At 31.8% G+C, this 27,698-nt stretch overlaps 1 protein-coding gene across 1 annotated transcript; it reads left to right on the top strand.

The window, feature by feature from the left end:
• The first annotated feature begins 10,217 nt into the window (after window positions 1-10,217).
• On the top strand, window positions 10,218-27,413 carry LOC127737639 (cyclin-C-like). The gene is made up of 11 exons (XM_052248490.1): window positions 10,218-10,420; window positions 11,462-11,568; window positions 11,859-11,943; window positions 12,913-12,982; window positions 13,942-13,993; window positions 15,262-15,353; window positions 17,424-17,515; window positions 18,900-18,967; window positions 22,813-22,892; window positions 23,967-24,085; window positions 26,943-27,413. Exons 1-11 carry the CDS (start codon window positions 10,389-10,391, stop codon window positions 26,986-26,988), a joined length of 843 nt encoding a protein of 280 aa, XP_052104450.1. The 5' UTR covers window positions 10,218-10,388; the 3' UTR covers window positions 26,989-27,413.
• Window positions 27,414-27,698: the final 285 nt, after the last annotated feature.

Here is a 27,698-nt window from a genome sequence, read left to right as displayed (position 1 = left end):
CAAAATCTAGTTCAAAATTGCGTATCGTTACTTTTGTTGACTATTGAATAATTTGAATTATTTCACATGTTATCATTATGCCGAGCCGAGCATGCTTACAAAACGGTGTTAGTTTTGCTTGTTTTCAAAGTCCTTATCGCGACCTATAGTAACAGTTGCTTACAGCCACAGAGAACAATAACTATTGTATTTATACAATGGGACAGTTGAACTTGCAAAAATACCTTGGCAAGGAGGAACTCCATGGGGAAAGGTTTCATTTCTTTTGCAATAAATGGACTACTAATTACTAACGTTACTTAGATATAGATAAGTGAATTTAATACCTAAAAATATAAGAAAAGAATATCCCACTTTAATGTGATCGGTAAAATGGAATACAATTTCCTGCAAATCTTGGCAGAAAGTAACATTTTATTTTTATACATACAAACCGTCAAGTAAAAAAAAACCCATCTCAGACGACAGATGTAAAAAATAGAAAATGATAATCATTACATAAATAAATAGTCTTCCCACGTATAGTCACCAATAATCACTATAATGCCGATAGAGACGTCAAAAGTTCAAACATTCATAAACAGATTTCAAACAGGACACATTATTAAAGCAAAATATTTTCGACAAAATATAAAGTGATAATTAGGTTTTTCCACTTTTCGTTATCATTTGAACAAGAAGTGACATTCTGTTAACCGGAAGTATCCAATTATCATCCTTATTTCAACGAGGAATACATAGAAACCATATATTTTTTAAATCAGTGAAAAGTATTAAATTGACACCTGAAATGACTTTTTAAAACCGGAAGTAGCTGATCATCTACCTGATTTCAAAGAAAGAACGACAAACTATATATTTTTGAATCTGTGCAAGACAAGTAATCTTCTGACACCGTTTTTTTTTATAAACGAATGTAGCTTTATAAAGGTTTACCTGATCCTTTATTATCAACGGGTGTGGTGGAAAGACCATCAATTGTTCTCTGAACAATTGTCTTTTATTATGATTGGCTTTCTCATAATTAATATCATTGATTTCCATTTGTATATTCAGAAGTCGGTTTAAATCGGTTTCAAATTGGATAGACATCTTTACATCTACTGTTTAATATTATGGTTCAAGGTTGTTTTATTATTATTTGTCAACACGAACCTTGGTACACATGTTCAATATAATGTGAATATATACCAATATGTACCAAATAAGGGTTTTTGACGAAAGTGCTAAGATATAATTGTGCCATTTTGTAGGCTTCCCCTTACTACTGAATCTTTTATTTCATTCTCAATTCGAGAATGGAATAAGCTTGATCTAAAAATTCACAACATCGACTCTATATCTACATTTAATATATAAGAAAGAATGGAAAAAAAGATAGTATCAAGAATAAATTTGCAATGTATTATTTCTACGGTCTGTGGAAACTAAACATTATTTTAACTCAACTGAGATGTTCTGTTTCATTCTTTAACTATGTCCTTTTCAAAGCTGACAATATACTGGATCATTCCTGTCAGTGTGGCTCAGATATTGAGGACGTTCTTCATTTCTTGTTCGTTTGCCCAAAATACCCTACATGTAGAGAAACTTCACTCAACAATCTTAATTGACTTTAACGAAACTTTTGATTTAGATACTGAACTTCTAAGGGAGCAACCATTTTTCTTCAAGGGGGTGGGGTTATGGTTTTTCGTCTGAGTCAGAAAATTTTTTTCGCGCAAAAATTTAACACTTATAAGGTATGTGGTAAATCTGGATACAGAATAATTTTTTTGTCATCTGCTTGACCACAATATTTTTTTCCATCAAATTGGGGATCAGAATATTTGTTTAGGAAAAAACCATAACCCCCCCCCCCCCGCCCCCTCCCCCCACCCTTGAAGTTAAATGGTCGTTCCCTAACTTGTGGAGACTTTTTTCTCCTAATTTCAAACACGATTTTATAAAAAGGTCAATAGAATTTCTTGTACCCTCATAAAGTGTTATTGATACTGGCACGGACCATCATTATCGTCGACAACATCATCAAAACCTAAGTCATAATCACAGAATAATACGATTTCTCAATCCATTCTCCTTCTTTCCTTTCTTTTTTTCTTTTTATTTAAAGTTCTTATAACATCCAATATAGTTGTTTGTTAGTTTAACATGCAAATTAACGTGTTACGAAATGGTATATACTTTAAATGTAGGTGTTGTATCAAAACACACAAAAAGTGATTTTAAAGTTTGAATTACCTGTGTATCAACTGAATCGTGTTTAAACTGCATAGTACTGATTTCAACGTATAATTGTTTCTCATAACAGATGTCCTTTGGAAACATTCTTATAAACAATGTCTTTATATATGTGCGTTATGGACCGTGGGGAATGAATATAAAACATTTCATAATATTTCTTCAATTTGGAACACTGACGAGGGTGCAAGGGAACTGCAGAAAAGAAATTAAACCAGAAGAAAGAAGAGAAGTGAAGCCGAGTAAATGAATTCGGGGATGACAGAAACAAAAACCAAGCCAAACCTATTTACTAGTATATTATTGATATGTTTTTATTTCTGTGTTTTCAAAATCAATAGCGACGGTCCTTTGAACTTAAAGGCGGTTTACTCAAGGTCAGAACTTTTGAAAGGGTTGCATACGATGAAAAACCGTTTTATTATACAATATGATGAAAGATGGGCTTGAGTAATAAACTCCTTCCATTTTTTTGTTACTTTTACCTAAGAGCTTCCAAACTATGCATATACATAGAAAATGTGCACTCCTTTTATAGGTTCTTTTTAGATATTATTGCAGATAATAAGTCAAAAATATATCGAATATGACACCCCTAAGGGCCTGCTTGTATAAGGATCCTTTTAATACATACTCATGAATATTTTTGCAATATCTGTCTTTTGCCTTCAGTGGTTATGGTAAACAAGAAAGAATTGAATATATTTAAATTAGATCTCCTTGCATCCGTATACATATTTTATCTTGTATCAACTTGAAACATATTGTATTGTAGTTTCAGAGATGATCTAAGAATGTCTGCTTCAATTTTTATGGGTTCGTAACTCTCATTTTTCCATTGTTTTTTTTTCCCGGCTTTGTCTTTGACTCTTAACTTTCCTTTTTTTTGACTGACGCTACGTTTTTCAACTTTTTTCTCTGGCCCGTTCGACCCGACTAGATGAGCCCTTAAGTGAGCGTTCAAAAGGTCAAAATGCCATTACCTGTCATCTACACTTTTTGTTAGCTATAACCAAGTCTCTTCTTATATGAAAAGCTTTAAGGCAAATCTTATTTTCAATTATACAATTTTCACATAAAATGCATGTGTCTTATGTTTTGCGGTTAGACCAATAAAAATGGAAAATACATTCTAAACATATTCCTGCAAAGTTTCAAATTATTTCGCATTGTTATTTCAGAGATATACCTTCTACGGCATGTATTTTTCTTTTTTCTTTTCTTTCATTTTTATGTTTAAAAAAGGTTTAAACTCAAATTGTAATGTCTGTTATATAAGGGTACTTTGTAAAATGTAACTCGCTTTTCGCCGAATTGACATATTTCACATAGTCCTTCGTATTTCTCTTAGAAGTTTCTGTTCATGTAGTGAGTGCACCAATAAATGCTTTGATTCTAATACCTTAGGTAAATATTTGCACCGACGGTAGAAATTAGTGCCAACTACGTGGCAGCTGGCATAAAAAATGTTAGCGTTAGCGGCAGTCGACGGCACCTACAGTGTTAGCGGCAATCGACGGCACCTACAGTCTTTTGTCGTTTAGATTACTTGCCATTTCATACTGATTTTACTGTTCTTTGCTCCTTGTGTGTATTCTTTATACAACCGATGCAGTTTAAGGGGATGTTGGATTTCCAGAGCAAAACAAAAACAAACCCCATCGAGTGTATTTCGCCTGTCAGGAACTTCGTCAGTAGTTGTCTTGTCATGTCTTTGTTTTATGGAATGGAGTGCTTTCAGCTATTAGATGTTTTGTTTGAATCTGCAATATTTCGCTAACTGGCCATCTATCACCAAGGTCTGTTCAAGTATTGCAATCTCAACACCATCCCACATGTTCACTTAAGTAATTACCAGGTAATTGGTCCTCTATCAGGAAGACTATTCAACTATCAAAACGCCAATTTAGCTTTCATCAGGGTCTGATTCTTCAGGCTAAGTGTATCCATCACCGATTACCAATTTTAGTAATATGAAATATTAGTTTTTTTTTTAGTTCAGTTTTGTTTTTTATTTGCTCTCAATTCCTTTGTTAGCCGAACTAATTGATTTATAACTAGTAGTAACTTATAAAACATTTCATTTAAAAAAAACTTATATTTAACTTTTCGGTGTTATTTAATCATGATAATGAGTTAAGAGGATTAAAAATTCTCAGAAGAAACAAAATAAATTATAAAGTTGGTATTTTTGGATTGTTTACATCTGTTTCTATGGCCTTTACAAGTTTAATGTAGGTGCATAATTTAGAATATTTTGGCATCTTATATACTTGTTTATACTCAAATTATAGTATAAGAAAAGGAGATATTTGTAAACTTTTATATCAAAGACAAATTTTCATAAAACAGCCGATAATGGTAAATGCAACTAGTTCTGGATCTTGAAGATGCATAAGCATAAATTAAATTTACTGAAAAAAATCAACAGAATCTAAAAAATTGATGCTTTAAAAGCATTAATTTGAATCTCTGTCCCCTGCAACAGTATTTTTTATGAAAGTCCAAAAAATGGGCAATTATCGTATCAACCCTTTTTATGTTCAAGTGTGTTTGGCTTGACTGTTTTTGTCATTAAAGTGTAAAAAATAAAAATATTTGATATTTCATCTGGCTTCAGATTCAATTATTTTTTATATTACTGTGCTTATTCAGTGGGCTTTGGGGTATCACATTAGCAATGGATTAAACAGTTTACCAAATTGCAGTTTGAATTCTTCTCCAACAAACTGATCAACTGGTAAAATGTTTTAACAAATTGCTTCAGTGTATGTTGTTAGTATGAAGTGAGTGCAGTAAAATAAAAAGTAATACTTACCATCCAGCTCCAGTTAGTTGATGTCTATGTCATGAAGTTAAAACAAAATAATGTTATACTATAATATGAGTCACTGATTTAAAAAGGTCTAACTTTGACATGAAAACTTCTATTCTAAATAAATTTTATAAATAAATAGTTCAAACATTGTTTTGTAGGTCAACAATTTATAGCTCTTGATAAATGAATTAAGTATTGCCAATTCACTTGGAAACTCAACATAGACACTTACCAAGGAGGAAATCCTGGATAATCATAGGTTTGTTCTATGTTGCTTTCAACCAAAGACGAAGAAATGGGTCTTCCTTCACTGTATTGGATACCTAAACTACATAAGTGTCCGTACAAACAACGTTATATTGATGAGTCTTCCAAGTGCTCCACGAAACCTGTGTCTAAATTATTAACATCAATTGTATCAGCAACCAAAGCCGGGCTTCAAAGTTATTGTGAAACTACCTATTCTAGAGGTGCATGGCGTTAATCAGATGTTGATACTAAAAAATTCCAAAGATCTTTTAGAGTACATACAATCTAAGACTCTTTCATCCTGCAATAGTATTAAAACATTTGACTTTTTTACACCTTACACAAGTATTCCCCATTCCAAACTAAAAGACAAATTGAAAGAGTTGGTCCTGCTTTGTTTCATAAATAAAAATTACCAACGTAGATACAAGTATCTTGCCTTATGTAGGGATAAATCTTACTTTGTAAAAAATCACTCTGATTCAAACAAAAAATTCTCTGAAATTGACATTATCAAGATGCTTGATTTCTTGATTAACAACATATTTGTTACGTTTGGAGGACGAGTTTTTCAACAAACAATCGGCATTCCCATGGGAACCAACTGTGCTCCTCTTCTTGCCGACTTGTTCCTTTATTCATATGAGGCTGACTTCATACAGGAATTTCTTAGGAAGAAAGAAAAGAAGTTAGCAGTATCTTTCAACTTCACTTTCCGCTATATAGATGATGTTTTCTCACTAAATAATTCAAAATTTGGTGACTATGTTGCACGCATCTATCCCATCGAACTTGAGATAAAGGATATAGTTAAGTCTGCTTCATATTTTGACTTACATCTAGAAATTGACAATGAGGGTCGGCTGAAAACAAAACTTTACGACAAAAGAGATGATTTCAGCTTCCCATTGTGAACTTTCCATTTCTATATAGCAACATTCCAGCAGCGCCTGCATACGGAATATATATCTCCCAGTTGATACGATATTCGAGGGCTTGTATTTCCTATCATGATTTCCTTGATAGAGGGTTGCTGCTTACAAGGAAGCTATTAAACCAAAAGTTTCAAGTGGTGAAGTTGATATCATCACTTCGTAAATTCTACGGTCGCCATCACGAGTTGGTTGACCGTTATGGAATATCCGTTTCACAGATGATAGCGGATATGTTCCAATTGTCGTAACTACAATCCCGTCACCTTTTCATCGAATGTGACCTACCGAATTAGACTTATCACCATGTTACATTGTACTAACATGAGCAACACGACGGGTGCCACATGTGGAGCAGGATCTGCTAACCCTTCCGGAGCACCTGAGATCACCCCTAGTTTTGGTGGGGTTCGTGTTGCTCAGTCTTTAATGTTCTATGTTGTGTTTTATGTACTGTTGTTTGTCTGTTTGTCTTTTTCTTTTTTTACCATGTTGTTGTCAGTTTATTTTCGACTTATGAGTTTGAATGTCCCTTTGGTATCTTTCGCCTCTCTTTTAATGATGCCATGTAAATAAATGTTTCGTTTTTCAAGAGCTAAAGTAGCAGCGCGTCATCCCTACAATAGCTTTGTTGGTATAGCATACAGAAGCCTGATATGTTTGATGAGTTTATACATACAGTACATGGCCATTCGTTTTGCTATAATATATTACACATAAAACTTCTGAAAGTCCAATCGTTGTACTATATATATCATTGCTGCGATCGATGGTATACCATACATAAGCATGGTATGTTTGACGAGGTTTATACATATACAATACATGGCTAACAGTTGCGCTATCATCGCTGCAATTGTTGGAATAACATTCATTTGTCTTGCCCTTCGATTCACTTACCAGCGGCAATATGATAAAACAAAACAACCAATAAAGGAGTCACCATTGAGAAAGAACCATATTTTGTTTCATTCGTACTCAAACATTGCGATTTTCGGTATTGTTGCGTATTTCATTTAGAAAAATATTTTGAATGTATTAACTTTCAAGGATATATGAAATACATTATTTATTTTTCCCAAATTCTAAATGCCGAAAATTTTACTCTTTACATTTAAATGGCAATAACTCATTTAAGATGAATGTTTACCTTATACACTTTCAAAAAGCAGTAATAACAAGCGAAGGTCAAATATATAACATCGTATGCTCTTGACCTCAATTTCAAAGTCATGCTCGAAAGTTTCATACCAAATTAGTGGTGGTCTTCACAAGTTACTAGATAAGCATATTATAATGAACTTGTTTTTTTTCGTTTGTCTCATCAAATAATTTAGAATATCATAAATGGAGAATATTGATAGTTTAGGCTATAGATACGCTTTATACATATAAATAGAATTAATCAATTGAAACAAAATTCAACACTAACAGATTAAAGATTTAATGTTATTAATAAAACGTGTGGTAGTTTCTGGAGGATACGAATCAGCAAAGGAAAAGGGGTCTTGTCATCTGTGGTAAATAGTTACACTGTGTTGTGATTACAGGTCAAATGGTGTGTTTCGGCATGTACATTGAGATAAAACTCAAGTAATTAAGTCCCAGCAGTTTCCCACTTTTCACTTACATCCATGTGTTTGTTTTGTAGTTTTATATTTTTACTTTACTTTTCATGATAGGTTAGGCGGGAAAACACAAATAGGTACTATATTCCCGTGACAAGACCACATTTTGAATCCAACATAAACTTCAACCATAATGAAAAATAAATTCAATATTTATATTTATTTTCATTCCCAACATCTTTGCAACATTCAAGCTGCGCCTGCATATGGAGTAGTATGTATCTTCAATTTGATCAGAGAGGCTGCTGCTTACAGGGAAGCTATTGCATCAATGCTTCCTAGAGGTAAAGTTGAAGCCTTCCCTTCGAAATTTTACGGAGGTCTTGATGGTTTGGTTGACCGTTATGGAATATAATCGTAACCGGTATGTGTATGTGTTACAGATGACCACGGATACATGTATATTTCAATTGTGGTAGCCACAATCCTATCCTTGTTTCATCTAATGTGACATTACAAATGACACTTATCACCGAATATATCGGCATACATGTACACAATAACATAGAAAACATGAGCTCTGATGAGCTCTTTAACCGACTATAGCATCCTGCTAGCATCACGGCATGCATCACAGTCTTCTTCTTCCGAATACGGTAGTAGACTCCTATGTAGGGGTGTAAAACTTCCCGGAACTTGTGTGCTATGTACATATGGGAGTCCATATGGACTTAATTGAATTTACTATAAACAATAAAATAAAATAGACTATTGAATAACATATATATACATTATGTACAGTGGCTTTGGTGTTATAATAAGTTGGTGTCTTTGCATTGGGTCCTTCAAATCATTGTTAAGAGTGGATATGCCACTTTTGAAGGATTCCAGGACATACCTATTGCTTCAGGTAGTGAATTCCAGTCAGTTTGGACAAAAACAATATTTATAGAAGTCTTTATTAGTCACAATTTGGCGAAATCGGAAATAGGACACAATCGATAAATTTACATTTCATACTATTCTGATATTTTAAGATTTAAGTCCGCGAACACATGTCGTTAGTGAGTTAGTTACGCATACGCATCGTATCGGTAATCCAATTCGTGATGGTGTTCGTTAACTTATGTAATGTCGATATAAGTCGTTTTCCTCAAAAAGTTCTCTGTTGGATGGGTTTTTGTGTCAGATGCACATCTGTTTAAAGTCCTTTTGGCGTGAACAGGTACTTGCGTTACGTATCTATTGTGAAATGCATACGCCATACCACACCTATTGTTATACTTACGCGGTTTCAGATTGGTAACCGAAGTTAGTTTGAGATTTGATGATTAACGTGAGGGTACCCAAATTGCACCTATTTTGATAGTTTTTTCACCTACGTTTTTTCATGATCCAGACAAAAGTTACTATTTTGTGTTCATTTTGTAGATGTATCCTTGTTTACTATATAGTTATACCAATTTAATTTTATATCGATATTGAATCATAGAAAAATGGGTTTGAACAGACCGCCAAACGATGCATGATTCTGTAATTAGGAGTACCCAAATTGCATCCATGCTTAAATTCAAATCCTTAAAAATCCAATAATAGATGTTTTGTTTTATTTCTTCAAATATTTAGAACAATTTGACATTAGTCCATGTTTAGTTTTCATTTTTTAAGAAATAGATGCTTGTAACATTTTTTATTTGCTCATTTTTAAAAGATGACTTTTTGTAAACGTCGCATGGCGACGTTTCCGTAGATTTTACTTTTCCAGTGTGCTTCATCTGTTGAAATAAATACTGTTAACCTTTTTTATATATTTGAATATATTAACCTATGTTGAAAGACGTGTATAATGTCAAATCATAAAAATACAAATTATTTGGTCTCAAAGAAAACTTGTAAGATTTCCGCAGCTATTTTTGTTGAATAGGTGCAATTTGGGTACCCGGTGCAATTTGGGTACTGTGACGTTATAGTTTTAATACGAATTTAAAACGTTTTTCGACGATTGTACGTGCATTCTATACAATTGTACATCTTATTTGAAGGAAATCGTTTAAACATATTGAAGAAAATAAAAGAGATCAATGCGGGTTTTTTTTTTCGTTTTCAGTAATAGTTTTATAACGTGTGCAAGGGTATATAAATCCTTGACGTGCCAAAGTTGTATGCAAAATTTTCCAAAATCGGTGACATACACAAATGTAGCCCATTATCGTACCTTGACCTTAACTGGAACAGTGACAAATATAAAAATATATTCGTTGCTTAACGAGTATATTCGTAAATACTAATATCAGAAGTCTGTTACTAGTACTAGTAATCATGATCAATCATGGTAATGAGCTTCAAAATCGATTGCAGTTTAATTTCGGAAATCACGCGCAGTTGGTCCGTACTTGATGCAGTAATTCAAATCGTTTATGAACATCCGGAATTATTTTTTTTTTGTGTTTTTCCCCCAGCAAAAAATAATAACATTACAGATAAGACAGATAAGACTAAACTGGAAAACAAGTATCATTAATACGCCAGTGCGATAAAGTTGTGTTGATAGTATGATTTGATACTGAAACGCAGTTGAAAATGGCAGGAAACTTCTGGCAAAGTTCTCATTTGTATGTACAAAAAAGATAGGTTTAATAAATAAGTATAAATAGAATAACAATATTACGTATTGTTATATCATATGTCTCTCTTTTTGATTTTCAATCTACTTTTCACTCACTACTTTATTCCTTTAGTTTAAGTTTTTCTTTTTTTCTCCATATTTTCAAGTGTATCTAAGACTAAGTTACCGAGTCTAAGTCCGTTAAAATATTTTTTAATACAGTTTTTTCGGGCCTTTTACACATTTTGTAGCTTGCTATGCACAGGCATTCACTTTGCATTTGGCCAAAAAATGTAACTTGCCTAAGAACATGAAGAATTATAATAGTTCGATGTCGTCCATCTTTTTTTTTTATTGGCTTCTCAAGACTTTTTTCCCTTATCAGTCAACACTCAGAGTTTTACATTGAAATTTGTTTTACATGTACACAAGCAAAAATAATCTTGCATAATGACACATTAATATCACAATTACAAAAAGATTATATATTCAGCATATAGGGCTCTATATTTCTAACATAATCTTTGTACTCTTGGGATTAGTAAAAATAGTTTAAAACTGAAATTGTTTATGCTTATCAGAGAGAAAACATGTCATTTCAAAATTTTGATCCTTTTAATGAATATAGTACACATTCTTTGCTTAACTCCTGTGCATGTTTTTTTTTTATATTGGAGTTTTTATTTAACAGTCTTTAGAACTGAGTGTGTCAGACAGGTGCAAGTGCAATGGAGTAAATATAATTTTTAAGTTGTGTACAATGTACTAACATGTTGTTCATTTGCTATATTCTTGTACATGTATGGCTTGACTCTAATGGGTGTTATTATTCAATAGAGATATATATATAAAGTTTGTTTACATCACCTGATTATGGTTCATAGTCATGATAGTAGGTCATTTGTAAAACATTTTTTTATTGAATGTTAGTTGAGGGTCTCCAAATAAGTAATAACCTATGATTTTGAAAATATGTAAAAGTTCAAATATTTATGACAATTATACAGTACTATTGTGTCGTTAACTCATTCCTCTGTTTACTTTACAGCCAACAGTGGGTGTTAGATCCACCAGAACTGTTTAAGAATAGACAGGCTGATTTAAATGTTTTAACTGAGGATGGGTACCAGAAGATAATGATATTTTTTGCAAACTGTGAGTGTTTTTTGTTGTAACCTAAGTTTTTAACAGATTAAACAATAATTTAGTCCAAGATTGCTCTGACGTCTGACAACCTTTTACGCAGCAGAGTACATATAGTAAACAAGGAATCCTCCAACCAACTGCACACATTTCTGATGAATTTGTCTATTTTTAGCTAAAAAATGTAACTTTTCAAGGGAATATACAAATGTAAATATAACAACTTACTGTCATTGATATTGATTTCAAGTATTTTCGTATACATTTCTAGTGTATTAATATAAATTGATTTAAATTTTCAGTTATTCAGTCTCTCGGGGAACAGCTAAAATTGAGACAACAGGTTATTGCTACAGCAACGATATACTTCAAAAGATTTTATTCTAGGTAAAACATGTACTTTATATAGCAAATTATACATCTATACGTTTTCCATGTTACAATCTTTTTACAAATAAAAAAATGCTGTTGATACCCTTATTTTAAAGTGTTGCTAGCCAAATGACAATAAATAAAAGAGAAAAAGTAAAATTTATTTGTGTGAATAGAAAAGATCTCTTATATTGATCATTTTATACTTTGTCAAAAAGTTCATAGTGAAAAATGTTGTGATCTTCATGTCTTTCTGTTTGTTTGTGTGACAGGATTTGGTTTGCAGATGATAAAATTTTAATATGGAAAAAGGAGATGTAGAATATACATGTATGTCAATGAGACAGCAAACAAAAGACATCTTCTCTTGTATTAAAACTCACTAGAATAGACTGTAGCTGGCTCTAAAGAAAAATACAGATAGAACCCTAAATTAAAATCTGCAGTCACCACAAAAATTTCTTTAAAGTTTAGACTCAAGTTAAACAGTCTGCAATGTGGAGTTAAACTTGTACGTTAAAATTAGAAAAATATTTAGTTTTATCATGTTTATAGCAGGAAAGTAAACAACAAAATGCAATTAGGCTGTCCAGACAAGTGAAAGTCAAACCAGATTACATGGCCATTTACACTAGGTAGACAATTAGATAAAATGTCATTACTTCTTCTTTAAAAAATCATTTGGGTTAAAGTTTTATGGAAGACATTGTAGATGGAATAACTATTTATGCAAGTAAATTTCAGGGCAATATGTCAGTTGTACATGTCGATCTTTTTTTCATTTATGATAAGCACAAGCCACAAGATCTACATGAAAATGTATGTGAAATGATGTTGAAATTTAACCATTCATTTTGTCTTCTTACCTACCAAAACAACAATGGAGAACAAAATCAAATTATATCATTCTGATAAAAACAAATATGCAGTTCAAATTTTTATGTTGACTTTAAATTTAAGATTAAACTGACTTGTTTTTTTCAGAAACTCGCTGAAGTGTATTGATCCATGGCTTATGGCACCAACATGTGTATTCTTGGCTTCTAAAGTAGAGGTAAACATATATACTGTTTTATATTTATCTGGTGGATGGCATAGTCAATACATGTATTAGCTGCGGAACCGTAGCTTATAGGTCCTTACGATATTTTTTTACAATTGTGATGTTTTTTGACAATTTATTGTCAAAAAATATCATAAGGACCTATGAGATACGGTTCCGCAGCTATACATGTATTTGACCCAATTATATATTTGTCTGACATGAATGTTAATGCCAAGTAACACCTATTTTTCCAGCAAGACATTAATTCAGTTATGATACATCTTTGTTCATCTCTAATTATAATTTTCTTATCTATTTTTAGCTCACCTGGCCGTAACAAATGTGTGTTTTAATTTAGATAGGGCAACTGACTGACGGAAAACCATAAAATTACTAGGAAAGTCTATTTAGTAAGAGATGCCGACTGAACTGACTTTTAAACGTTACAGCTTCATGACCCGAAATAACCCCGGTGAAACATCCTGGCAAAGGGCCTGCATGGACTCCTAAATGTGATTATGTATAAAATTTACTGAAGTTTATCAGGGAGTCTTCATCAGTAGTTTCGTTAATAAGTGAATGAAATATTTCATAATCAGTCCCAATGTCTGGCTAATTGCCATCCCAGAATTGTTGTTTTGAATACACTTAAATATAAGTCCATGCATCAGCAGCAATTGTTAGAGTTTAGTTAAACTTCTTCATGAGAGATTGCAGTAAGGGGTAGGTGGTCTGACTGATAAAATTCTGTTTCCATAGTTGATTATGTCAAAGGAGCAATCGTGTAAATAGCAGTGTGACTAAATACTTTACTATGATTTGATCTTAATAAAAATGATGGTAAATTTTGATGTTTTCTTAAATTTATAATAATAACTTGTTTTAAGTCTCCTTGAATTTTGAACTAATAACCTCTCAATATATGAATTAATTAAACAGTTGAAGATAAAATTTGATTTGATTTTCAGGAATTTGGTGTTATATCAAACACAAGGTTAATCAGTACTTGTCAAGCAGTAGGTATGTAGTATAACAACAATATATTATAAACCAAGTCTGAAGTGTTCAGAATATATCCAAGAAATACGGTCTGTTGTATAGTTTTATTGAAGCACACACTTTTTTGACTTGGTAAGCTTGAACTTAAAAAGTTGACCTTAGATCAAGCAATGAATGCATGTCTTAATTTTAATAGTTTTTTCATCATTGTTATTGGGAGATGCTATTTTTATTAGTTTTCATCAGAGCTATTGGCAGTTTGATTTGAAATTCTTCCACTATTAGAATTATTCAAGTGGTGTAAAAAGAGAGGAGAAAGATATCAAAGGGATATTCAAACTCATAAAAAAGACCTACAGACAAACAACAGTTCACAAAACACAACATAGAAAACTAAAAACTGAGCAACAGGAACACCACCAAACACTGAGAGTGACCAAAATTGATATATTAATAAACATTATATTTGATTTATTCATAGATATTTCAACAATAACATTATGACGTTAAACAAGTTTAAGATCCAATTCAATAATATGATCCACTTTATGATTGTATTGCTATGAAATATTGATTGTTAACAACATTGAGCATGTAAAATAAACCAATATTCACTGTTCTTAAACAAATGTTAGACCATCCTTAAAAATTATTTGTTTCTAACAAGTGATCCTACTCTTTTCTAATGGGTTTGGTAGGTAAGTTTTTTTCAATTTGGCAAAACAGAAAGCTATTGAAATCAATTGCCAATAATCTTTTTCCATGGCAACAATAAAAAATCTGACAAAGAAATGAAATATAAATATGTTGTCCTTCGAAATGGTTAAAGAAAAAAAGCTTCTACATTTGTTTCAAATACCAAAGTATCCTTCTTAATTTGTCAGAATCTGTATTTTCATGTTTTGTATATTGATATAAAGTTAAGGGACACAACAACAATGTATGTAATAGGAAGTCCAAAACAGGATTCTTAGTGTCATTTTATATCAGTCTTCTCAGATATACAATGATGGCATACAAATTAAAAAAAATGAGGAGGTACATATATCAAAACTTTATTTGTTTATGAAAAATGTTGTGCATATCACTCCAGGTTTTAGAAATAATAAATAAAATGTGTATAAACACACATGTAATATAAATGTGTTTATAGCATAAATGTATATCTGCTAATGTACAGTGAATATTTATGGATTGTACCAATCGCCTTTTATTTCAAACTTCTTGAATTTATTAGAATAGTCTTTAAAAAGTAATGATCTTATAAACATGTTATATTTTATTTTCAGTGAAGAACAAATTCTCTCATGCACATCCACTAGAATATCCCTACAGAATAAACTTAGTGCTAGAGTGTGAATTTTATTTACTGGAGATGATGGTAAGACTTCTCAATCTACATGTTGTAGACAAGAAAGCAATGGCCATATTAAATTTGTTAAATCAGTTCCAATCCTCATACTTCTCTATCTACATGTTGTAGACAAGAAAGCAATGGCCATATTAAATTTGTTAAATCAGTTCCCATCCTCATACTTCTCTATCTACATGTTGTAGACAAGAAATGAATGGCCATATTAAATTTGTTAAATCAGTTCCCAACCTCAAACTTCTCAATCTACATTTGTAGACAAGAAATTTAATGGCCATATTAAAATTGGGAAATCAGTCCTCATCCTCATATCATCAAACTATAAACAAAAACTAAAACATAAACTTCTTTACAGCTTAATGGCCATGTGAGCTATTGCCATCACTTGGTATTTGGCAACAGCAAAAATGAACAGCAAGAAAAAATCTATAAAGGTCAAAGACTATAAAATTATCTATTAATTTCTCATAGAACTTAATACCCATTTGGAGTTTTGGCTAATATGTTGAAAATGAAAAAAATATTTGAAACTGTAAACAGAAATAAATGAAACTTGCCCTGAATATTCCTGATAAGTAGTGTCCAGGTGAGAGAATTGGGCAGTTTGTAGCCTCTAGTATGGGTTATAATTTATCAAATTTTGATGGATTTAAATTTAAAAAATATCTGATGTTAAATATTTTTTCATTGGAAGTTTTTATAGGACATGATATTTCCAGAAATGTCAATAATATTTTATTGAATTTGATTTCTATGAAGACAAATAATTTGTTTAGTATATCATTTGAATGTAACAGTCTGCAGGAAAACATGTCACCCTATTGGAGCCTTTAATCTGATTGTGATTCAAACCAGTTTTTACTCTTACTCTTTAATTCTGCATGCTTAGTGGAAAAGTAGCAAACATACATTTCTCCCACACTCCAGGTGAGCATGCTATCACTAGACCACCAAGTGGGTTACATTAAAACAGAAAAAGTCAAATGTTTTGAATATTATTCTTTTCAGACATGAATCTATTTTACTTTCACAAATAAATCTTTTATGTTAGATTTTTAATTTAGCAAAGATCTTAAAAGAGCTACAGCAATTTTATATAATAACTGTTTTCATGAGAATCACTGCAACATATAGCCGCTTTGCGCTGATACAGCGTAAAGCAAAGACCAATCAACCAATCCAGGGTTTCCCCTGAGTCAATTTTCTTTTTTGCCACCCTTTTCACCAAAACTATATTTTTTTGGACAGTTTTATTTTTTTAACTTACTTGGTTTATTTCAATTTGCAGGCCCATCTGGGTTCTAATATAACATGTAATATAAACTCCCATTGCACATGAATCCTACATCTCTATTTTATAATCAACATTTTGATTTTTATTTACATTTATGGGTACTGTAAAATTACATTACAAAGGTAATAAAAGTTTCCTACTGCTCCCTTTTCGTGGAGTGCCAATAATTATATTTGTAACAAAACATTAGCAGGTCAGGTTTTCATTTTCAATCTATTTTAATACCAGATAATTCTTGTTTAGTTGAAGGGCTCTGAATAAAATCAAAGATTTTTCTTAATTTTAGATGTTTAAAAAACAAAACAAAAAAAAGCTTTCTTTTCTGGTACATAGTTAAATGTTAAACCGTAAAACTTTCATGTTTAAAACAGGAGTGCTAAAACGATTGCAAAGTACCTGCTTCAAATCTATTATTTTCATAAAAGTTGTAAAAACAACTCATTTAAGTGACATTTGAGGCCAATTGTTCTCACATTGTTATAAAACCATACAATTAACACCTTTTATTGAATAGATTATTACAGATAGCTATCAAATGCTTTCTGTCAAGATCAAAACCTATGAAGAGTTCAAGGTTAAAAAGACCAACTGATAAGGGAAAAAGTCAGGGATGCCAGAAAAAATAAACAAGATGGACGATGTCCGATTGTTTTGCGAGGTGCAATTTTCATCACTTTCATCAAGTGAATACGCTGTTTTATTTAATATTGGAGCTCTTATGTTGCTATAGATATGGCTAATTAAAGATTTTTCTTGCACTTGGACAGATCCTTTGTTGATTTCAGGATTGTTGTTTAGTACTGTACCATCCCTACAGACCTTTAACAGAGTACTTTAAAGAACTACAGCAAGATGAATCTCTCTTTCCATTGGCTTGGTAAACATATAATTAGAATATGAATTAAGTAAATGTGAATCAACAAAAATGTAACAGCAACCCAACAGCAAACAAAAATTGAAAAAGGATCTGTAGTAATCATCATTTGTTAAAAGAAAGGCAAAAGATACCAAATGGACATTCAAAGTCGTTAGTCAAAAACAAACTGACAATGCCATGGCAAAAAACAACCAAAAGACAAACAACAAAGTACAAAACACAACATAGAAAACTAAAGACTGAGCAACACAAACCCCACCAAAATATGGGGTGTCTTTACTATTTGTTCAGCTCTAAAAAGGACGAAAACACAAAGATATAACTGAATAAATACCACAGATACTGATCCTGACTTAGGACAGGCACATTACACTTATTTATAAGTCTTTCAATTGGCTATACAGATAAAAAGAGAGAAAAGACACCAAGGGTGCAACAAACAATCATAAGTTCATTAAAAGTAGGCAACACCAAGGCCAAAAATAAAACTGATGAAAGGACAAAAACAACAATAACAATACACTGCATAGAAAATTAAAAACTGAACAACATAAACCCCATCAAAAACCAAAATCAGATTTTAGTATTTGATATTGACAGAGCGGTTGGAGTTGACTCTTAAGTCCGACTGTTTAATGACAAACCTTCATTCAAAAGTCACACGAATGAAGAGCAGAGTTTTAGAAAGAGTCCCTTTCTGTTCATGCTACTATTTATAAAATACTGTAAATTCAGAAATTATTGTGATAGTTAGATTAATGCGAATAATTCGACTATGTGAGTATCGCAATACTAAAAACTTGCATATATATGACACATATATCTGTATGCAGATTTTCCTGAAATCACAATAATTAATCTTACATTATTGTTCATTTTTCAAAAATCACATCAATAAATGCACGCAATAATTTCTGAATTTACAGTATACAATACGAACACAAAAGTAATATGGTACAGTATAATTGTGTGTCTGTCTTACATGAATATCTCCCAATTACAAAGTCAAAATACAGTAGGCGGATGGGGAGCAAGAAGGTGAACTGTGGTTTATTTTTATCAATAGTACCACTTAAGTCGACGCTAGGGGCCGTCTTGACCTTGTTGTAGGTTATGAATGATTCGTTCATTGTTGAAGACCCTACATCATGTACATCAACTGTCAAGATGAAGAACAGGAATAAAAGCCCTGTTCATTGATAATTTTCTATGTTTTCTATGTATTGTGTGCGATTTTGTCCCATGTACATTTACTCCATATCCTTTCATTTTCTATATGTATTTTAAATGTAATATATACATACTGGAATGAAAAGTTATTTTTCTAGTCTTATACCTCTGTTGCCATGATGATAAAACTAATTATGTTTTTATTATTGTGCAGGAGAATAGTAAATGACAGTCTTAGAACAGATGTGTGTTTAACATATCCACCTTATTTGATATCTTTAGGTAAGATTTATCTGTGACTGGGGACTGAGTTACTGCCATTATTTTACATAAATGTTCTGTTCATTAATTTTAAGTCATACTGTCTTTTGGGGTGTATAGTGCGCACCCCCTTTATGGTCCAAGAAACGTGAGAAAAAAAGTTTATTGTTTGTATAAGACTCATAGACATTTTCGGAAAAGCTACAGCTCCAAAATCGGCAAACAGGAAGTCTATCGATAAACAGGAAGTTTTTTTTAATGGACACAGATGTCGGAGAATTCCGTACGGAATACGTAATTAATATGAAATTGCAAATATTCTGACAAATGAATAAGAATTTTATTAGATTGAGATAAATCTACATTTGAGTTTGTTTTTTTAAAACCAAATTTAATAAATTGTTTGAGTATCAAGGACAAGATTAAATATCCAAATTAATGTTCTGATTGAAACAATAACATAATTACGAATCATTCAAATGATTATCATTAACATCATTAGTGCTGTAATAAATTGTTAAAATCTCATTATTTTTTTGTTTGTTTGTTGATTCTAGCTGTTAATTCGGATTATCACACCTCAATCAAAGGGTCTAATCGATGTCAAAACAAATCAGTGACAGGTTCACCTTGTTCCTAATTAAATTTGTTCAGGTAACAATTATGGGATTATCATGTTTTCAATCATAATTTCATGAACCGTTTTAAACAGTACGTTGTTTAAAAGTTACAAAGTAGAAACGTATTTATAAAAATAAACTTCTCATAGACTAAATCATCACTTTACAATATCAAGTCACATGACTGACCCACATGACAGGCGATCACCAGGGTTGCGTTCAATATCGTAGCGACTACGTAGTGCTACGTAGATTTTTATCTACTGAACCAGTAGCTAGCCTAGCTGCTATCAATATCTATGTAGCAGCTAGGCTAGCTACACATTCAATAGTCATAAATCTACGTAGCCCTGTGTAGCCGCTACGATATTGAACGCAACCCTGATACATTAGAAAAAATTGCGGTTTATCTTTTCAAAACGAGCGCGGTTTATTCAATTTTCATACACTTATCTTCTACTCTCCATGATGAACACATACAAAAACAGTAAGTTATGACAACAAGGAACACAGAGGCTAATTTAACCGACAACAAAAGCTTTATTGTGTCTTTATTAAGACATGGCAAATTTCCAGATTGCAAACAGATGGACAAATTTACACGATAAACGTAACTACAGAGATATAAAATGTTTTTATTTGAATAAAAGATGACAAATCAAGAACAGTTAGATACATATTACAAATATAACATGTAAAACATAAAAATAATCGAGGTTTTAGCAAAAATATTCCGTACTCTTCACTTCTGGAAATTTCTTTGTTGGGGGTTTGGACCTGAAAAAAGACTAAGAAAATGTCTGTAGGCATGTATAACGTGCACCCCTCTTACAAGAAACATGACTCAGGGTATAAATGTGCGCACTATACATACCAAAAGACGGTAGTTGCCACAAAGTCTAACTCAGCTTATAATTTGTAGAATGCTGTCCGTGTGTCTGTAACATCGTTATTTCAGTTTCTGGACAAAACTTTTGACAAAAGGAATATCTTTACCAAACATAACATGATATTTTCCATAGGTTGATCAGGAAGACGCCTATAGATTTTTGGTTCATTAAATCAAAGGTCAAGGTAACAGCAGCAATTGTTAGACCGAAATTTGGACAAAATTTAGCTTTTTGATAGTATCTTTCTAAAATTTATGTCCACCTATTACCAAACTAGGTAATGTCCCATAGTGTAAGGAAAATCCCTATTTATTTGGGGATTAATAGATTAAAGGTCAAAGTTACAGCAAAAAATGATATACCTAAATTTTGGCAAAGTTTTGGTTTCCAGATAATATTTTTTGAACCATATGTCCAACTTTTATTAAACTTGATTTGACAATGGCTTATATTGAACTCTATTGATTTAGATGTCAGAAGCTTTTTTTTTATACCTTTTTAGTTATTGGGCTTGGAGTAAACAGACCCGATTAGTTTTTAGTTCATTAATTAAAAGATTAAGATTACTATAGCAATAGATATACCGAAAATTGGGAAATATTTTTGTTTTCCAACATTTGATATAAATTGTCAGCAGACTAAACAGTCTTCATTGTAATTCTTCTTAGCTACAAATTTATAAAGATCAAAACTAATGGTGATTCTGTAATTTTTCACAATTTGATATTCTCTGCTGAAACTGTTTGCCTAAAACGAATTAAACTTAGGAGTAATATATGGAAAGACCTTTACAAAAAGCTGCTCGAGGTGGTTTTTGTCTAGCCTTGACAGATTCAAAAAGCAAGACATAGGTATGCTGATTCTGGCGGCGGCAACAGCGTCAACAATGTATTGTTTGTGATAAGGTCTAGTTTATTGTGAACCACTAGTGGTAGATCAATGATATTTGGTAGGCTGTAGTTTTAGCATTGGAACATCTCATTTCCATGGAGATTATTTGGCCCTGCCCCCTCAGTCATGGTCTATTGACTTTGAAACTTTTGCTTAGTTTACATATATTAGTTTGTGATTAGGTCAGTATATGGGGATCCACTAGTTTTTGGTCAATGATATTTAGTGTGCAGTTGTACAAGTATTGGCATATATCATTTCCATGGAGATTATTTGGCCCCGCCCCCTCAGTCATGGTCTATTGACTTTGAAACTTTTGCTTAGTTTATGTGTATTAGTTTGTAAATAGGTCAGTTTAAGGGGAACCATTAGTGGTAGGTCAATGATAATTGTTATGCAGTTATATAAGCATTAGCACATCTCATTTCCATGGAAAATATTTGGTCCTTATCCCTCAGTCATAGTCTATTGACTTTGAAACTTACATACATGTATTAGTTTGTGATTAGATCAGTTTAAGACGAACCACAAATGTTAAGTTGTTGATAGTTGGTATAGAAATGTATTGGCATTTGCAAGTCTCATTTCCATGGAGATTATATAGCCCCACCCCCTTATCATGGTTCATTGACTTTGAAACTTTCACATAGTTTACAAGTTAATGTTTGTGTTTAGGTTTATTTAAAGGGAACGACTTATGATAAGTCAATGGTATTTGGTATGCAGTTGTATTAGCATTAGCTCATTTCCGTGGAGATTGTTTAGCTCTGTACTTTCAGTCATGGTTCATTGACTTTTAATATATACATAACTTGCATGTTAAAGTTTTGCTATTTTAATTTCAACATTTGCATTATCAAAATAACAAAAAGGCGAGACATATCTCTGTGTTAACAGTTTATGATTCCAATTTGTCAATTTTGAAATGTTTTCCTCCTCTTAACAAAAATCATTTCTTTTGAAAAATGAATAAACTATTTCTATAAACAATTTGCAAAAGTGTTCACCCAATAAGTATGACACACATTATTAAAAATGTGTCACTTTAATACTGCAAGTCCAGTCTAAGTGATAGGAATAATGTATAAGTTTTATGGATCTACAATAATTCATCATTATGTTCAAATCGGAACCAAAAACATGTATGGCAGAGGCAATCTATGATTAATTGATAGACCAAGTTTTAAAGTTTATCCTTCTGAAACTAAAAACCCAAATCCATGAAAGAAAATGATTATTTGAGATCCTTTACTGAGATTCTTCAATTCTTCACCCTTATCATACAGCAATGATGTTAAGTAGGCTGTTTAAACCTTAGAAAAACTTGATTTGTCATCCCATTCTCTGGAACTTATATGCTATTTTGAACCAAGTGTGGCATACATAATGTAAGAAAGGTACTCTTTGATAAAAAATTTCCAAATTGCTTTAATATGTTTGTATATAAATTCCATATTATTTACAGCATGTTTACATATAGCATGTGTTATACAACAGAAAGACCTGCGACAGTGGTTAGCTGAATGTAATGTAGATATGGATAAGGTATTTATAGATATTATATACATCAGGCTTTCAATTTGTTTCACATTTCGTCATGCTGGAGCATTTTATAGCTTACTGTAAGATATGGGTTTTGCTCATTGTTAAAGGCTATACAGTGATCTACAGTTGTTTATGTCCTCGTCCTTTGGTCTCTAGTGGATAGTCGTCTCATTTTCATTCATACCACTTTTTCATTACTGTGGGTTCATTATTATTCTTGGGATACCAATTTTCAAGGATTTCATTGGTATAGGTGAAACACGAATTTCAATGTTCAACAAAGTACAAATTATCTATAGGCTTGTATGCAGACTTTGGCAAAACCACAAAATCAAATATCCACGAAAATACAGTTTATATTATATTATAAAAAAATAAATTCACAGCATATTTATACATATGTGAAAAGGGCGATATTAGGAATACTTTAATAAGAGGGTATCCAAATGACCCACAGTACTGTAAGACATTTAGAAATTACCAATATCTTAAACAAACTAGGTTTGATATTGCCCCATGGATTGAGAAATAGCATTATTAATTTTGAGTCACTAGGTCAAAGATTCTAACAGCAACTGATAGATTAGAATTGTGCCAAATTTTGAATTCCAGATGATTTATTTTTTAACCATATGTTCAATCTTTACTTACCTTGTAAATGCGCCTTAGTTCTGATAGTAGCTTTTGAGCCTTAAATCTGATGTTTTCCCATCTTTGGTGGATAATTTGCTTTGTAGTGAAAAAGACCGTTATTGATTTTGAGATCACTGAGTCAAAGGTAAAGGTCACTGCAGCAATTAATAGATTAAAAGGAGATGTATCACCATGGGTTAATATTAGCCTTAAAATTACGTGAAATTCAACTTCAGAAATAAACTACACATTTGATGAAACAATATGTAAAAATATCAGACAAATAAAAAATCAACCATCATTGACTCATTTCTACAGTAATAATATCATTACTGTGCATTTAAGTGGTGAAAATCAGAATTAAATACAAGATACCTGTTAACACAGAAAGTACAAAAACCTTAATAGATAAATGCAGAAAAATTACGGCTTTCTTTGCAGATTCTTGAAATTTCAAGACAGATTTTGGCTTTGTATGAGTTATGGAAAAGTTATGACGAGAAAAAAGAAATTGCAGCTATTTTAGAAAAAATGCCAAAGCCAAATACAAGTCCAACACCGTAAGTAAATAATGTCAGAAACTAAGGATCACTAACTTTCTTTGATGATGATCATAAAAACAAATATATAATTTTCAAAAGTTTTTTGTGTAATTGATGATATATTGCATGTATTTCAGACTTTTTAAAATCCATTTACCTTATGAAGAAATCATATTGACCTAAACTCACATAATATCATGACAAATGAAAAACTTAAAGCACATGTGGAGTAACCATCAATGAGACAGCAACCAAACAACACAAAAACACAAAAGACATGGAGAGGTCAACATATGATCTTCGACAATAGACATTTGCCCCTAAGATATGTTAAGCTCGTAACTTCTTGGAGTCTGTGGATGCAAACGATAGATTTAACATAGACTGTCAAAGATCTAACACTAAATTCCCAAAAATGACAAGGAAAACAAATTAGTTAGCTATTACAGAAGACACCCACATATGAGGTTTCTGACTTTGGACAGGTATTTTATTTTCGCGATTTTCTCTCATCCGCCAAATAATGAACATGTTGCAGGGTTAAACTAGTAATTTGATATATCCAGACTACCTTTAAATATTGATCAGTAGACTAACAAAAGATGCTTTAGAACAAACAATTAAAATCAATGAATAAAACTCACTTAACTCTGAAATAAGTGAATAAAAGATAACAAAAACAAAAGAACAAACAAAGCAATTTCAAACACCAACATAGCATATGCTGACAGTTACTAAAAGCAAGCTTAATGTACCTAACCTGTTTATATGAAAAAATGTCTGTGACTGTGACATTTTTCTTTTTATGTGCTTGTGATAAACCTACTCCCATCACTTTTCCTGTTGTTTGCCTGTGATAAACCTATTCCCACCTATCATGTGCTTGTGATAAACCTATTTCAATCCCTTTCCCTTTTCCTATCATTTGCCTGTGATAAACCTATTCCGATCACCTTTCCTGTCATGTGCCTCTGATAAACCTATTTCCATCACTTTTCCTGTCATTTGCCTGTGATAAACCTATTCCCATCACTTTTCATGTCATTTACCTGTGGTAAAGATACCCTATAGCAGGTTATTTTCCCGGGTGTAAATTTTCGCGATTTAGGGGCAACAAAGTATACGAAAAATTTTGGCGGTTTTTATTTTGGTGGATTCTTAAATCCCAATTAAATATTTTGGCGCATACTGAAATTGTTGCAAATAAAATATTGAAAAATTGAGAAGCAAGTTAATTGATTTGTTTACCTAAAGATGTCTTATTTATTAATCTTGACTGGAACTTTGATGTACTCACTAATTAGGTTATAATATTATCAAGACTGATTTACAACTCTTATGCAATTTGACACTAATTAATAAGGGTAAATACCTGATAGAGTACTCTACTCATAAAATATTTGACACTAATTAATAAGGATATACACACGTGACAGTCATTTATAAAATAGATGTATGTTCAATGCACTTTTTGTTTATGTTTTTAAAATAACCTATACCATTATTGACTTACCGACCGATGCTCTAGCTATTAGAAAGTAACAAAAATATGCATTAATTTACGCGGAATTTATTTTCGCGATTTTCTCTCATCACCAAAATAGGTGAAAATAAACACCCCACGAAAATAACCCGGTATACGGTATTCCTATCACTTTTCCTGTCATTTGCCTGTGATAAACCTATTCCTATCACTTTTCCTGTCATTTGCCTGTGATAAACCTATTCCCATCACTTTTCATGTCATTTACCTGTGGTAAAGATACCCTATAGCAGGTTATTTTCCCGGGTGTAAATTTTCGCGATTTAGGGGCAACAAAGTATACGAAAAATTTTGGCGGTTTTTATTTTGGTGGATTCTTAAATCCCAATTAAATATTTTGGCGCATACTGAAATTGTTGCAAATAAAATATTGAAAAATTGAGAAGCAAGTTAATTGATTTGTTTACCTAAAGATGTCTTATTTATTAATCTTGACTGGAACTTTGATGTACTCACTAATTAGGTTATAATATTATCAAGACTGATTTACAACTCTTATGCAATTTGACACTAATTAATAAGGGTAAATACCTGATAGAGTACTCTACTCATAAAATATTTGACACTAATTAATAAGGATATACACACGTGACAGTCATTTATAAAATAGATGTATGTTCAATGCACTTTTTGTTTATGTTTTTAAAATAACCTATACCATTATTGACTTACCGACCGATGCTCTAGCTATTAGAAAGTAACAAAAATATGCATTAATTTACGCGGAATTTATTTTCGCGATTTTCTCTCATCCACCAAAATAGGTGAAAATAAACACCCCACGAAAAATAACCCGGTATACGGTATTCCTATCACTTTTCCTGTCATTTGCCTGTGATTAACCTATTCCTATCACTTTTCCTGTCATTTGCCTGTGATACACCTATTCCCATCACTTTCCTGTCATTTGCCTGTGATACACCTATTCTCATCACTTTTCCTGTCATTTGCCTGTGATTCACCTATCCCCATCACTTTTCCTGTCATTTGCCTGTGATACACCTATTCCCATCACTTTTCCTGTCATTTGCCTGTGATACACCTATTCCCATCACTTTTCCTATCATTTGCCTGTGATAAACCTATTCCCATCACTTTTCCTGTCATTTGCCTGTGATACACCTATTCCCATCACTTTTCCTGTCATTTGCCTGTGATAAACCTATTCCCATCACTTTTCCTGTCATTTGCCTGTGATAAATCTTTTGAAAATGATTCTAAAACTTCTACATGAGTAGATTTTAACAAAAAATTATGTCGTCAAATTGACATTTAGAAAGTTCGTATATTTGTGTTTTTTTGTTTGTTATATCTTGTGATTTTTTATTGTAGAACGTCTGCTCAAGATGGAAGTCAACAATCACAATCTGTACAGTGATTGGAGGATTGATTCTAATTTATTCCTGAACTTTTACCCAATGATGAATGTTCATTGAAATTATATCACAACTACGAGAACCATTGGACAAGTGCATTATAATAAAATTTGTAATTTACTTTATGAGGTTATGTTAACATCAGGGTCTTTTCAATGGTTCTAGGTAATTGCTTCAATAAGTAAATATGTTTTGTACTGTTCATCAATATGTTGTGAAGTATTGTATTTTGAAATTAAAATTTGATCCAACAATTGAAAATTTCTATGAACTATAAAAAACTATTATCTTTAGGATGGAGAGACCAGAAAAATGTCAGAGAAATACAGATATTTTCCATATTATGAAGTAAGATTAAAAAAATGTATTTGTGTAGGAATGCAAATTTATCATTAAAAAATGTATTAAATAAACTCACATTACATGATTAGATTGTTATTTTATGGGAATCCAACATTTTATTTTCTAATGAAAAAGTTAAGGATGGCAAAGCAAATGTGTTATCTCTTAGCAATTATTAGCTTTTGTGATAAGTAAGCTAATAGGGATGAATACACAGAGAAATAAAGTCTATTTGCAGTTAATTTAGTTAAACATGTTCTGTTTAACTTGTTCAGTCCCATTCTCTAGGTCATTGTATATTGACTACAATCAAATTTGATAATAAGCATGGCCTAATAGGTACTAGTTATGCTATTTAAATTAGTTTTAG

This window comes from Mytilus californianus, unplaced genomic scaffold (assembly GCF_021869535.1).
Source record: "Mytilus californianus isolate M0D057914Y unplaced genomic scaffold, xbMytCali1.0.p SCAF_4, whole genome shotgun sequence".
Classification (NCBI taxonomy): domain Eukaryota; kingdom Metazoa; phylum Mollusca; class Bivalvia; order Mytilida; family Mytilidae; genus Mytilus; species Mytilus californianus.
The sequence above is the reverse complement of the archived record's forward strand: the minus strand, read 5'-3'. Positions and strand labels throughout refer to the sequence as shown.

Excerpts from the sequence above, each read along its gene's own strand:
- LOC127737639 (XM_052248490.1), top strand. The coding sequence starts at position 10,389 with ATGGCAGGAAACTTCTGGCAAAGTTCTCATTT. Across the intron at positions 10,421-11,461 it reads TTCTGGCAAAGTTCTCATTT|CCAACAGTGGGTGTTAGATC; the intron begins GTATGTACAAAA and ends TTTACTTTACAG. Across the intron at positions 11,569-11,858 it reads AATGATATTTTTTGCAAACT|TTATTCAGTCTCTCGGGGAA; the intron begins GTGAGTGTTTTT and ends TTAAATTTTCAG.